The 15058-nt window shown below is 39.3% G+C and overlaps 1 protein-coding gene across 1 annotated transcript in view; it reads left to right on the top strand.

Moving 5' to 3' along the window:
* The first annotated feature begins 2688 nt into the window (after positions 1-2688).
* Positions 2689-15058, top strand: part of atp1a3a (ATPase Na+/K+ transporting subunit alpha 3a) — a 30348-nt gene continuing 17978 nt past the window's right edge. The window contains exon 1 of the mRNA XM_086178469.1: positions 2689-3082. Coding sequence (XP_086034595.1) covers positions 3077-3082 — 6 coding nt within the window. The 5' untranslated portion in view covers positions 2689-3076. The remainder of the gene's footprint in view (positions 3083-15058) is intronic.

Genomic DNA, 15058 nt, shown 5'->3' with positions numbered 1-15058 from the left:
GAAGCTGACTTTGATACATTCTCTCTCTCATTCACACTTCATATAAATACATACAGCCACGCACTCCCTCAGTCACACATCTGGGTAATTTAGAGTCTGGGGTCCTGTCTGGGGATTTGACACCTCTTTCTAATCAGTTAAATGACTAATGTGCGGATTTTATGGGCACACAAAATCCATGCTGTGCACAAAAAATAAATGTATCTCATTTGGCTTAAAATCTATCGTATTGGAAATTGGCCATGAATATTTGAATATACAGTATAGGATTGACTTTTTTGAAAGACCACTGCGGGTAAACATATTGTGTGAAAACTAATATATAGCCCGCTGTTTCACCGAAAGTCCTTTTAGACACCTTTACCAATGCATGATAAATAACTGCTTAATTTATTCAATTTATCATGGCCTCGTTTCATTTAAACCCTGCTGTGTTGTTTCTTTTTGTGCACGGCGTCTTGCAATAACATTCAACAAAATGGGATCATCGGCAAATGTCAGACGAGTCTGGTATGTACTGTTAACAAATGCTTTTTTTTTTTAAAATGTGTATCGTATCTTGTGGTGACCCGGCCCGTCCGTCAAATTTTAAAAGTCAATGCGACCCCTGACCCCCACCCCTGGGATAGGGAGAGAGGTGCATTATGGAATATCCCTTGGAGGAGTAGAGTATGGCAGCAAAACTTGTAGTCAGGCTAACCTTAACTATTAACTTTCTCAAAATGGAAGGTTTAAGGTCGTTTTTTCTTGCCAAGGGAGGCTGTCTGTCCGTCTGGCTTTTAGAGACGCCAGGGGCCACAGGATAGCCCTGTGTCTCGGGAGCATTGAGATCTGATTTTAAAGATTTTAAATCAGCAACAAAATCACCTCCTTAACAATGTTTTTTTCAAGTGAATACTGTGAGCTTCCATTATTATTCCGTTGATGTATGCAAGTAACATTCACCATCTGAGATGCTATGAACATTAATATTGCAGAATGACAATTGGGAAATGCAATTATTGTGGTTAATCTTCACCTTGAATGGAGGAGGTGTTGGTGCTGGCAGATTTATTTTCAAACTACATCTTTAAATTTTCCAGAAAAACAGTTTGATGGATGTTGCAGGTTTATTAAATGACAAAGCAGTATAGAACCAGGCCACACTTCATTCATGATAGATAGGGATGTATTGATCTCATCTGGATGCTGTGGCTGGCGGAATAGCAAACACACACACACAGAAACAAATTAAACTGCTCCCACCCGACACACACACACAATCACATGGACAGGTGAGCCAAACCCAGCCTCACAGGCAACCATTTGCATAGCAACACACATCGCTATGGTTTGAAAACCGCATCCATTTTCCTGCTATCGCACGGATACCAGAATCTTTTCCTTCGCCAAACGTTTTGTTCGAATCTCTCTTGTCATGTAAACATGTATGCTTAAGTGTGTGTTTGTGTGCATGGCAACTGTACAACATTAATAGCCTGCAAACCATTCTGCTCTTTACAGTGACTAAAAATAGCAGTATAATTGTCTAATCTTTCACAGCAGGTGGTGCAAATAGAAATAAAAGAATGTAAAGCCGCAGCTTTGGCCCGACTGTCCACGGTTACCGCATTGTCTCCATGTAATTTCTGGTTTCAACTGGGTGCATCAGCGATAGATTCCTTTCCCGTTTGAGAGCATCTGTGCCTTTTAATTCCATTGATTGTCCTAAAGATGGAACGGAGGCTGAACTTAAATGTTATTAATGACCTTGCCTTTTACGACCCCACTCTTTTCTCATGTTTCTTGTCCTGGATAATTTCCCAGTGTCTAATCTCCTTCCTTTGACCCAGAAGAAAATGCATGTCTTTTGCTTGGTGTTCTGCTTCTCACAGCTGTTTGACATTGACTGCCAAACAAATCCAAGCTTGATCCTGTGTCAGGAGAACAATATTTGTAGGATGGGAATCCCCCCTCCCCCCCAGATGAGACTGATGCAGATGTGTACTTTGCTCATGAAGTGTTTCAATTAAAAGACAAAAGCCAAACCGCCTTCAGAAAAGATTGCTGTTGGTTTAAACAGAAAAGTAAAGAATGCTTTCATGACTGTATGTGAAACAGATGTGATAAACAACAAAATAGTGCATTGAGAATCCTACAGTTTTAATGTTATAACAGATTCGTGTGAGCACATGATCAACACATGATGATTATAAAATCATTGCTGGCAGGAGCTTGCAGCATCCCTAGAACAAACCGCAGTGGTTTAGTTTTTTGGTTCAAGCTCTCAAAATGCAAACCTGGAACTATGGTTACATTCCAAACCCAGGTTATTTTGCCTGACCAAATGAGGCACAATTTTACTTTATTCACTTTTAATGCCCTTTTACTTGGACTCGTGAATATGTCAAACATTTTCCCTTAAAATCACACTGTATTTCAAGTACAGGTGATTTGTTTTTTTTTCTCTTACAAGGAACGAGTACATAAGGAATTGTATGTATTTTTTTCTTATCTATATTAATCGCAGAAAATAAAAAGTGAGGGCTTTTTTGTTTTATTAATTCTTTCCTACGCCATAAACAGACGCAGCCTCAGTCTGCAAACGGATCTTGTTTCTTTCGCGGAGTTGCATCCGGCAGTGATCCGGCAGGCGCGGAGGGACACAGCATCCCAGAATCAAGTCATCTGTCCGGCTCTACTTCCCACCGGCATCATTTGAGCCTCACGCGGAGACGGTTGCTTAAGTATCACTTGCCGCTGATTATATATTTTTTAATTAAAAAAAAAAACAGAATTCATTTTTGTTCTTCATCTGGCGCAGCTTTGCTGCGGTGTTCCATGAAACGCCACCCCTTCACTAACCTTATGCCCATTATCTTCTGATAATATTTTTGGGGGTTGAGTTAAGCTAGTTATCTGATTTATTTTTTATTATAGCGCTAGCCTTATCAGCCGGCAGGAGATTTTTGTCGTATTTTCCGAGTGAATAAAGTGTTTTCTGCCCCGTCTCACCGCCTTAAAGCAAGCCATTCTGGTCCAAACCACGCCGAATTGCGATTAATCTTCGGAGGAGACCCGACTGACCGCGGCCGCGATGGGGGTAAGCGACATTTCTTCCGACGTGAATACAAGGACAACCGTGAATTAGCATGAACACGTAGCCTGCTGCTACTGCTGCCGTTACTTTTCACTGTGGACGTTTTAGCGTTTCCCTCGTCTGACCGTTAGGAAAACGGCTTAAAGTGCACGGAAGCACAGATAATAACGATGTCAGGATGATGTTGAATGTAGTGATAATGCGTAAATGTAAGGTTGCTGTAGTTTGAGAACGTCATTATGGACCGCACAGCTGGAAAGAGCCATTTTCTATCTTGTCAGTCAGATTCCCTCCCTAATTGTTCCTTGACAGACATCTGGCAGATGTATGTTTCCCATCGGCGTCGGCTGTCACGTCATACGTTTATTATAACACATTAAATGATATTACAGCGGCTGCTAGTTTCCTGGATAATGTGATATTTATTTGATTTCAATTTTCCGCAAACGAATGTGCGCCAGAATAATGAGTCAATCCGCCGCATCCAGCCTCTATCCGGTGTGACAGGGTGGTAACGTTCCGCTGAACTCGGGATACTAACGAGAGCTCTGTCCTTTGCAATCCATTCTTTTACATTTTAGGTAGAAGATTATCTGGAATGTGTTACCTGAATGGAGCGGAAAAGGGGTTTTATTGAGAAATACAGTGGCGTAATTTGACCTGGCGGTTGGGGGTGGCACCACATCTCCACTGTTAATCTTCTCACGCACGACGAGCACTTCTGACAACTACGCCATTTCATGTCATGACTACTCTGAATTTATTTTAAGCTTTTTTTTAATAAAAGCCATCTGCCCACCGTAAAAAGCCGATGATCCCAAAGGATGCGAAAGCGGCGCGTCAGGAGTTATTCCCGGGTTTGCGGTAATCCCGCACTTACTGGGTTGTTAATATGCGGCGGTGGCCGAGACGCGTGTTGCTTTGTCCACCGGCGCCAAAAATGGGGTGGATTACAGAGGCCAACATCCCGCATTATCGAATTCTTTATTCTTGAAATATGCGATCTGTCAGGCTGCACAATGACACGACAGAAGCCTCCCAACTTGCCGCGTCGCTTTTGAGCGACGTGCGCAATTACGCAAAGAAATGTGGTTCCGAAAGGCGCAGACTGGACTGCGGAAGATCGCGTCAGTCTCCAGTTCGACTGCAGTAACTGTTCATCCTCAAACGCACGGCCACAGCCATGTCATACGACAGGTTTTCTTAAAAAAACACAGCGCACGATGATTCTTGAATTTAGTATTTCATATGGGCAACGAGGATGCAGTTGGAACTCCATGTGCACGACGGGCGGGGTGTTCCAATCAAAACCAAGGAGACTATCTTTTTTACCCTCCCTCTTTTTATCGTCCACCGGCCATTTTGTGAACTTTTACCAAAAGGTTGCATAGTTGATGCTGGGTTTAGTGAGAATGTAAATGCAGATCTGCTCCGACTACCGTTCCTTAACATTTTTCACTCTCCCACCTTCTAAAATTATTGACGTTTTAATCCCAGAGGAAAGCGAGCTGTGTGAGTGGACGGAGCACCTTCACAGTGTCCTCCCTGCCCAGCAGTGTCATGCAACCCGACTGATCAGTCAGGTCATGAAGGAAACTCAGCCACCGCTACTAAATTTAGGCTCCGTTATGTCATTCCCACAAAATTCCCTTTTGCATTTGTAAAGATGCCTTCCTGGTCTAAGAAGAAAGCATAGTGTCCATACAGAGTATGTTGCTTTGTGAAATTTGGAAATGCTGAAAGTTATGTAGTCAAACTGCCACTGTAGCTGCATTCTAATGTGCTGTGGCTTATATCTGATAAGGAGTTCTTGTTGGAAGAGGTCCATCCCCTGCTCCACAGCTGGGATGAGAGAGCATTCAGGTCAAGTTGTGAAAAGAATGCAGCTCTGTCACTGTTTGTGATGCTGTGCTGTCCATTAGATTACCGGAGGGGAAATACACATCCACTGTGTCAAGCAGAGGGAGACCTGGAGTGTTCTTGTGGTGTGTGTGTGTGTGTGTGTGTGTGTGTGTGTGTGTGTGTGTGTGTGTGTGTGTGTGTGTGTGTGTGTGTGTGTGTGTGTGTGTGTGTGTGTGTGTGTGTGTGTGTGTGCGCGCGCATATTCGCATGCAAGTGTTGACTTCCATGTTCAGCAAGGGAAACCTTGAATGGGATTCAAATGAGTTGTGGTTTGTGGGGATGGGGAAGACCAGAGGGAGTGTCAGTTGGCAAGGCAACTGGGACCATTTGATCTGGGACAATCAATTGATTGTTGCAAGAGCCGATTTCCGGTTTGGTCTGCTAAAGGACAGAGGGCATAGATGAAATGAAAGAGGGGCACTGCAGCCTCGTCTGGTGAAAAAGTGACGAAGATCTTGTGACTGAATTACAAAATAAATTACTGAGGGAGACTGAGAGGGGGAGGAAAACTGAGATGCTTCTGTGGTAAGTCACCTTGAGAAGGGTGAACTGTGGGAAGGGATGCAGAAGAGCAACACTGGAAAAAAGGGGATGCTTAGAAGCCACTCAAAGGCAATGTTGAGAAAACAAAATGAGCAATGGATTACTTAAAAATTTAAGAATAAAAAACTTAACAGTGAACAATAGAAGGTCAAGTCAAGAAAGAAGCATCAGTTCATCTGCACTTCTCCCATGATTCACTGTGTAAGGAAGCCTCAAAGGAGAGCAGGGTGTCGTGAGTGATGGACTTTGTGTGTATGTGTGTGCGGGGGTGGGTTGGTCTGCGTTTGTTTGAAGCATTTTGAATAACTACAGCCATCCTCTATACTATGATATTTTCCGTAGTTGACGTTTTGTTTGGATTACAGTCCCAGGAATTGCATTAAAAAGATATTAGCTGACTGATAAACTACATTTTGCTGATCGATGAACTGGCATTAGCAACGCGTTGCTTACACTATAACTACTGTCTTTGTATTTTGTGTTTAGCGGTAAGCCATGTTGTCCTATACTTCCGTAGTAATCTTATAGCTATGTGGTGCCCATCAAGTGTTATAGGCATATATAAAAATTCTCCTTCTGGCAACAATAACATGTTACAGTAAGCAGTTAGTAAACACAAGCTGTCTGTACTGATCTCCAGCAAGTATCTTCTGTTGTATATCTTTGGTCGATCTATTTCTATAAGATGATGTGTGAAAACTCCATCACAGCACAAAATTGAAAATATCGCCAGAATATCTCATCATAGTAGCCCTCCATCAAAATTATTAGTGATTCATTAATCATAATTGAGGGATACGTCGAAAATCTTAATGATTTAGTTTAAGGCAACTTTCTCAGCCCTGGTCTTCACCACTCTTGATACTTTGTTATTTCAGACAAGTAATTTCTTGAAAAGCCAATATTTTTACAGTTGTCAATCACAAATCAATGACCATGTGCTGATGATAAAACCATTCAATCACAAACCCATATTGTGTTTGCGCTACATCCGCAGAAGCCCCACATGTTTCCCCATGTCCTCCCTCTATTAAAAAAGAATGAAGTCTCACACAGAGGGGTTTAGTCCCTGTTCAGTTTTCGGAAATATATAAGTACCATGTCATTTTTGTGAATTAACCGCCAACTTCGGTTGAAAAACACTTTTAATGGCCAAGTACTGCAGTGCCTTCCTGAAGACTAAACTTCCACAAACTGATCAGTAAATGATGGGATCATCAAAAGGGGACTGATGAGGCTTCTTTTAGGCGATCAGATGTTTAAATGCCCCAACATGAATGTGTTCCGCTGTCTTATGTCCCACCTGTTCAGTGAGAAGGACAGCGCCAAAGAAAATGTCAATAGTTCAGTCTCTCATAAGATAAATCAACCTTTATAATGGACTTGCTATTACATTTTCATTCTAGTTAATTACTATGCATAGCACCAAATGTGGGTAACACTGTTGCTTTGGCTCATCTTTATAATATCCTTGGCAATAATTTGGGGTGAAGTGGGTCTTTTTTTACATTTGCTGAATGCATCAGTGGTCAGCTGAGAGACATTTGGAAGTTTAGAGTCATTCTAGAAGTTGCTGTGATAGCCCAGATACTAAGCAAGACATACAGCAAATCTCCATTTAGATTGCCTATATTTCCACAAGCATCAAAAATCAGAAGCAGGAAAGGCAGTGTTATCAAGCCTAAGAAAAGGCAATTTTAGTAGCTATAAATAATAGCTGATAAAATAGATCATTGTATTACTCTCACATATTGCCCCAAGTTACAATTTCTGTTTTACTGACTTGCTTTTATTTTGTCATCTAATAATTACATTTCCTGTGCTGAAGAAAATACAGTATGATAGAAAAATTGACCCCTTTCAACAGTTTTGATCCAACATGATATTAGTGTTACTTTTTATTTATGTCCCATAAAAAAACTTGAAATATTCATTCCAATGAAAATGGAGGAGCCATTGTTAAATATGATTAGCTGCCTCTATCTATGCCTCTCATCCACTGAGAAAATTTGGTGCACCTTCAGAAATACATAAAAGATATTTTTGTTATTTGATTTACTACGCCATCCTACAGAGAACAACATAGAGTTTGACTTTTTATTAGGATTCTATGTCGAAACCTAAAACTACATCTTTATCATCTGAAAAGATAGGTGGTCCCCATGTTGCATATCAGGAGCCAGTGGTTGTTGTAAAATTTAGTTTAGTTATCAGTAAAACTCGATGCTGATGGCGTCTTGCTGCTGATAGCGCAGTGACATTGACTGTTTGAATTAGACTGAGGTAGACTGGGAGACGAACACATTGTGCATGTGATTTAGAGATTCATTAAATTACATACATTGAATTAAATATGATTCTTATGGTGATAGTTGCCCAACATCATATGGATGCAGAATTCTGTCACATGCTGTTTTGCTGTTATTTGTTGTGGTGTGCACACAATGTGTGTAATCACTGCCACACATTTATTGGATGGAATCAGTCCAACTCCTGGATGTTTGGTAGAATGAAGATGCTGGTTAAAGGTGGCTGTCAAAGAGCTGTAAAGGTTTACTTTTGAAGTAAAATAGGGTGAAAAGACATTTTCAAGAAAAGATAATGGATGGAATTTTACTTTGTGGTTAATCAAGTATTTCCAAATGAATCAACCCTTGTGTAAAACCATTGCCATTGAGGAGTGAAAAAGAGGTGTTTAAAGAATCATTCATATTATATTATTGTGTTAGTGATTAATGATTTTTATTTTTAATTCAGCTGCTACAGTAATCAAACACCTCTGTGCATGTTCAGATATTAAATACATTTCTTGGCCTGCGATTTTTGTTTGAGCGATGCACTAAGCCTCATAGAAAGTAGAGATTGGAACAGTGGCAGCTTTTTGACGCAAAAAGATTGAACATATGCTCTTCACATCAAGATGGGTTGGCACAGTTTGTGAAATTTATCCCAGTGGCATTAAGTGGAAGTTTTCGACGTTAACCTCATAATCTAATTAGGTTGATTCAAAATTAGAAGGAAAATTACTTACTTACTAGTGTCACTACTTGGATATTATCTCCAGCAGAAAGCTTTTGTTTTCAATAATATACCTGTCATGTCCAAAATATTGACAGTCTTTGAGAATTATAAGGTAGCTTTTAAACAAAAAAATTGCATTAAAATCAGCATATAATGATGTGTACATTATATCCATGCATGTATCATGTCCAATTGAGGATTATAGAAGAACAGTAGGCCCCCTTATTTTGTTATTCATTCAGCACAATCTTGTTATGCATTCAAACCATCATGGATGAACTATGAGCAGTTCTGTGCAGCAGAGCAAAACTATGGGCAGCCACTCCTCAACAACACTTGAAGAGCTAGATAATCAAACCAGGAAATGTTTGTGACTGAATTTATGGGGTCACTGCTCAGCCTTGGAAACAGAAAAATAGAACATTACTATTATTGCTTTCTTTGTTCCAATAATGACTTCATCAGTATCTGAATCAGACCCAATCAGCTTTAATGGCCTAGTATCTTCACATGTATAAGGAATTTTTACATCTTGTCCAACATATAAGGACGACAACCAAACTGAACAATAGAGCCACAATACACAAATCCAGTAATATAGCGTACAAAACTAAAAATACGGTTAAATTTGCCATAGTGCAGTGAAATAAATTGTAGATCCTGAATAAACATCTCAAACTATCTACAGTGAGCAGTGCATAGCGACACTGCATGGTGACTTGGAATTATGTAATGGTTAAAAAGTCTGCACTTTAATTGTGATATAGTTTTCATGTGTCCTTACACTTTATTACATTTTAGATAGGCCTGCAATGCCCCTGTGGTTTTTGTATTTCAAATGTACGATTAATTTAGTAAAATGTATGTTGCATAATTGCTGTGATCAGTCAATAATTCATCAGCACAGCCTCTCTCTCTTCTCTAGTTTCCATCTGTGTTTGAAATAACATAGATCCATACAACTGAAAATAACTGAGGGCATTCCAGTTCTGCTGCATCTGGTATGCAAATCATTGCAACACGCATTTCCTGGAATGCAGTGTTCAGTCACTTTAGTGTTGCTTCCTGTTCGCTGGGCATGAATGGGACGATATGGATGTCAAGGGTAACTGGTAGGTTTCTCTATATTCTGCAACATTAATTACGAGTGTGACACACGGAGGTTGTGCAGAGTACCCGGGCTACATAAAAGACATCATTAAAAGATGCCCCCTTCTATAATGCTCACAGTACTGACTTCAATTATTTAAATAGAACCACTGGATTTATGGTGTTCGGAAATTTCATATCCCACATCCATCAAGCCACTGGAGGACAATAGTTTCAGTCTAACAAAGGCTAGAAAATACACGTAATCGTATCTTTTTCTCAAGTCTAACCACATGACTAACTGAGGTTAATATGAAATAAAATAAAAGATAAAACATCTCATCTTTGAAGTTATGTCTTCTGGTGGAGTAGATTATATTCTAATTTTCATCCAATTATGATAGTATACTTTTAACATCACATCATGTAGTAAGGATTAACTACTTAGTCATCCTGCTGTTACACTCAGCCAATTGTGCAAAAGATAGCCCAATAAGTCTCACCTTAGTAGACGTGGTGCCACGGTGATTCATGCAGAACAGCACTGACAATACAAATAAATAAACTTGATTCTAAACACACATATAAGCTAGCGTTACTGTTAAAAGTTTTCGCAATAACAAAAGGAAGAAATGTTAAAAGTGAGTTTACAGAACAAGTTATTCCATAACATTAGACTCTTGAACATGCTGCTGAGTTTTGTGAAAGGGCATGCTGGACAACTACAGGTCTGCTGGTCAGAAAACCACATTTCAACCATTGGAATTCATTTCTAGTCGAATATTTGTAAAGTGCTATCTTTTATAATGAACTTAATCTTAAATGTGAGTAAGTACAATAATAAATGCAATGTTTGGCACCTTTATCCTTTTGAGATAGTCCCGTATCTGTGATGTTTTGAGATCTATTTTAGTTAGAGTAACATCAGCCTTTTAATATTGTAGAGAGATCCTGAACAAAATTCCCCGTTTTGCTGTTGCTATGATTTCATCTCTTCTAAAAAATCTGTTCAGATTGGATTATTGCAATACATTTATTTAATGCTCCTCAGGAAAATACGTAAATATGTAGGATATTCAAATGTGTTTGTGTCATGACATTTTTCTTTTCAATTTAATGTTTCTCTGGAAAAAAAAACATCCCAATAGCTTTCACTAAAAGCATCCCCCGTCCTGTATTTTTTGTAATACTGTACCAGCAGACTGTCTGAGCCTTGGTGCAAATCAATACATCAAAAAAGAGAGTGGAGAAACAGATGGGCAGCCTGAAGGGCAGAGAATGTAAATACACTGAAGGGGGTGCGTGGAGAGAGAGAGATTATGAAGGACCTCTTACTGTGTGTGTATTTTCTAGGTCGGCCAACCCAGTGATCTGTGTGATAATCTATTCTTTGTGTGTGTGGCGATACAGTGGTCAACTATGGCACCACATGAGCTACTAAAGCAAAAGAGATACTACTGAGACCCTGTGTATCCCCTGCCTTTGCCTGTGCCTGATACATAAAACAGTCAACCCACACTCAAGGAAACAAAAAATACAAATCACTTTCCGTAAACAGCTTCAGTTTATTTTTTAAAACCGTATCCAAAGTCTAATAGACCTAATCTCATCATGGAAATCATAATTGATCATTTTTCCAAACCTGTTTAGTGACACTAACACTTATGTAGTTTTAAATTATGAAAAAATAGATGCTTAATATATATTGAATGTTAATGCAAAATATGTGTTGGGTTTGCAGGTTTTGAACAACAATATCGAAATATGTAAATACTTACAAAATAGAAAACGTACAATATTGCTGAGTGTGAGTATTTGTAACTGGTGTTTTTAAAGTGTCATTTTGGTCACGTAAAATATTATCAATGTTATACTGCAGGGATTCTTAATACCTATAATTGCATTTTCTAGTGATCAGTACTTCCTGAAAATCTTCTAAATAAAAAGGTGGATAATTGATATTTCATATTCACCCAAATTATTTCCACTTTGTTATATGTATGTTATGGTCTGATGGTCTTTTGTGTCATCCTTTTATTCACAGTTAAGCTAGTTTTTCCTGGGCTATATATTTACTGTGGCCAACATCTGGTGTTGGGCAGTGAAGAGACAGGTGCAGTGTTTACATTAAATTAGTGGAAGATGACGGGTTACCTGGCTACATGAGTAATTAAAGCTTCCCAACAAGTGCTAATTATTCAAAAAATAACAAATGGACAGTTGTTGATGTTCCCTCAAAGTCAGTTCACAGAACTGCAATTTTACCTAACCAGAAGCTATGCAACAAAATTTAGGCGTTAGTTTGGTTTCATTGAAAGAAAAAAGCTAAATAACACTCATGGTACTTAGATGTTATTAAAAGCCTGGAATATTTACCGGGCTACTTTTGTGATTCCAACCTTGGTGGTTTCAAAAGGCTGTGTGTATCACTATGTGTGGCTCTGTGACCGGAGTGCACCTTGCCTCTCCCCCAGTGAAAGCTCATTCAGGCTCCAGCTCCAACACAGCTCAGACTGCAGGATAAGGGTTGTGGGGGACTGGAGCCTATCCCAGCCGTCACTGGATGAGAAGCATGGTTGACCCTGGACCGGCCACATATGGAGAGAAACAACCGGACGCTTGCCTGCGCAATATATGGTCTCGAGTTAAGCCACTTCATGTGTTTAGACTGTGGGAGAAAACTAGGAAACCCAGGTAGACACTAGAAACCCCAACCAGAAAGGCCGCCTGTTAGGATAGAACCAGGAACCTCCTTTACTATGAGGTGGAAGTGCTGACCAGAGTGTTGCTGTGCCGCCCATGCAGAAGAAATCCGTCTTTATTTATCTGTATCCAGATGTCTGCGCTTCAGTTGTTGTAAGTGACTGTTACCAATTGTAGAACTACGCTTATTATCCAGTCCCCATCAGACCATGGTTTGGCTGCACTGTAACAGCAGTTGCAAATTTCCTGTAGCTCTGTGTGAACCATCTGGACTTCCTCAGGTGTTGCAGCCTGCATCTAAGTGGTTTGCCTGCAGTAGGTACTTTATTAACAGAAAGGATGAGCAAGGGGAGCAAAATCTGTAGATTGATCTAATTTAGTCATCAAACACTTTGAAAGGAGTATATGGACAAAGATGAAAAGAAAATACCAAATAAATTAGTTTAGAGAGACAAGTCACTGAAAAATGAAACAAATCTGCAAATATTGTTAATCATTTGACATAGCTTCAACTACTCCCACATCCAAATGCAAGTAAGGACACTTTGGTTGGAGACATGTCTGCCACAGCATGGTCTTTCAAGTCACTCACTGAAGGTCTGTCAACTTGCATGAACGTAAATGATGACTCCCAAAGAGCTTTCCCACACACACACTCATTTTCTTTAATTGAAAAAGGCTCCTGTCTGTGTGTTTTTAAAGCTTTTAAAGCAAACACTACATCCAGTTGAATTCAAAGTAAAAAAATTGCAGATCCGTTTAACATATTTCATTCTTTGAGGATGTGGTAAAATAGTACCAGTATTATTTTTTGCAATGCATCTTAGAGCTATTCTATGTCTGCTGAGTTTGAATGTCAGATATTTATGTGAATTTCACATGCGACTCCTATGGACCTGAAAGTAACCCTTGTTTAATGCTGTACCACTGAAGGGTCATTTTCTGAAGCGGATGAACTTTTCACTTCATCTTCAGTAGGTGTGCAAATAGAATTGTAAATCCCATAAAAAATCAAACTTAAGTATAAATTTCCAGGCTTCCAGAGGCTTCTTGTGATTTCTATGGACCAAATAATGTAATAAAAGCAAATCATCGCCATGATCAGTTGTTTGACGTAGAAAGGGTTTGTTTTGTGTTTTTGGATGTTTTTGCTTTGTCAGTATTTGCCTGTTATTTGAGAAAATTATGCACATTCAGGAATCTACATCTAAAACTTTTAAGATACATTTTGGTGCACAATGTGCAAAAATGAATGAGAAGGACGAAATGAATGAAAGACTCGGGGCAAAAATATGTGAGAAAGAGATTTTGCGGGATTATTTTTGTTCACTGGGTTAATCTGCCAATGTAGTAAACAGCGGTAATCTGGTGGCCGACTGGACACGACAGCCACAAGAGCACTACACCTCATGACAGATGGCATCACCCACAAATGGCTGTCATACAGGGAAATACACACGGACAAAAACAGAAAGATAAAAAAAAAAATCCCACCTTTGCATTTAAGCAGGGTATGGCTTGTTTTGCTAGCTGTGAGCAGGTCATCACCCTGCCTGATTTTGGTTAAGTGAGAGTGGAAAAATGGTTAACAGTTGAAAACAGCCATCAAATCAATGAGAATCCTCTCTCGCAGGACTAAACCAAACAAGAGCTTTCTCAAAATAAGTCTGCTCTCTCCTTCCATCTTGCACAGTTAGACTAAATCAGGATCTTAAGGAAAGTTATTGTCCTTCATAAGTGGTGATCGTGTCATATTATGTCAAGCCTTGCTTTTTGTTGGTTGGTAGATAAGCATCAGTCTTTATTAGCCATTGCGTTACACCATCATAAAATACTTGATAGATTAGAAAACATTTGAAAGGCATGTCAAGTTAGGCTGGAAAATTCTGTGTTTAGAAACTACGTCAGTGTCTCTGTGCAGCATCTGTGATGCTTTTGTGTGCATTGTAACCCCTAATATTGAGATTAGAGGCTCTGTTTAGAATCCATTTTATCTGTGATTTAACACCCGTCCAGAATGGATAGACATCCTCAGTTTGTTGTGGTCCTTGGACAGCAGCTAACTTAGCTTACCTGTTTCCTGTTCCTGTTGAGTTGAGTTTGAGTTTATTTGAAAAGAGTTACAAAACATATTAATGAACATGTACATGTAAATATGCAAGATTATAGCCAAAGGCTAATTTCCGTCTTTAGTCCCTTCATCTGTTATCAACAGATGATACAGCTGCCTTGCTGCTTTCATTTGTACATCATCAGTTTCTGCCTGTTCAGTTGTCGTGTAGAGCAGTAACATTAGACAGAAAAATGAATGTCATTTTGTTTAGGCGATAATGGATTCAGAAATTACCAGCATTATCACCAACTTCTGTCAGGAGAAACAAGTCTCAGGTAAATTCAAGATTAGATAAAATTCATAATGAGTGGCCCTATTCTGATGTTACTTGCCATCTCTTTACCCTTGTATCATGTTGTGTTTCATTATTTCAAGCTTGATTTGTGAAACAATATTGGGAATTGTCTTTTGCACTGTGTATACAAAATATGCCTGTGTTTTTCCCTACATGAATACACTATTGAATCTAACTTTTGTAATTAAGTAGTAAGCATCAGCCTTTCTAGAATTTGTTCATTGTTCAGTTTTTGTGACAGACTTTGCAATGTACAGGCTTGCCGCAGTATCCCATAACATCAGTAGAATATCCAAAATCACACTGGAGTGCA

This window comes from Fistularia commersonii, chromosome 30 (assembly GCF_037954325.1).
Source record: "Fistularia commersonii isolate RoL2024-O1a breed Wild chromosome 30, RoL_Fcom_v1.0, whole genome shotgun sequence".
NCBI lineage: Eukaryota > Metazoa > Chordata > Actinopteri > Syngnathiformes > Fistulariidae > Fistularia > Fistularia commersonii.
Note: the sequence above shows the minus strand (reverse complement) of the source record. Positions and strands in the feature narration are given on the sequence as shown.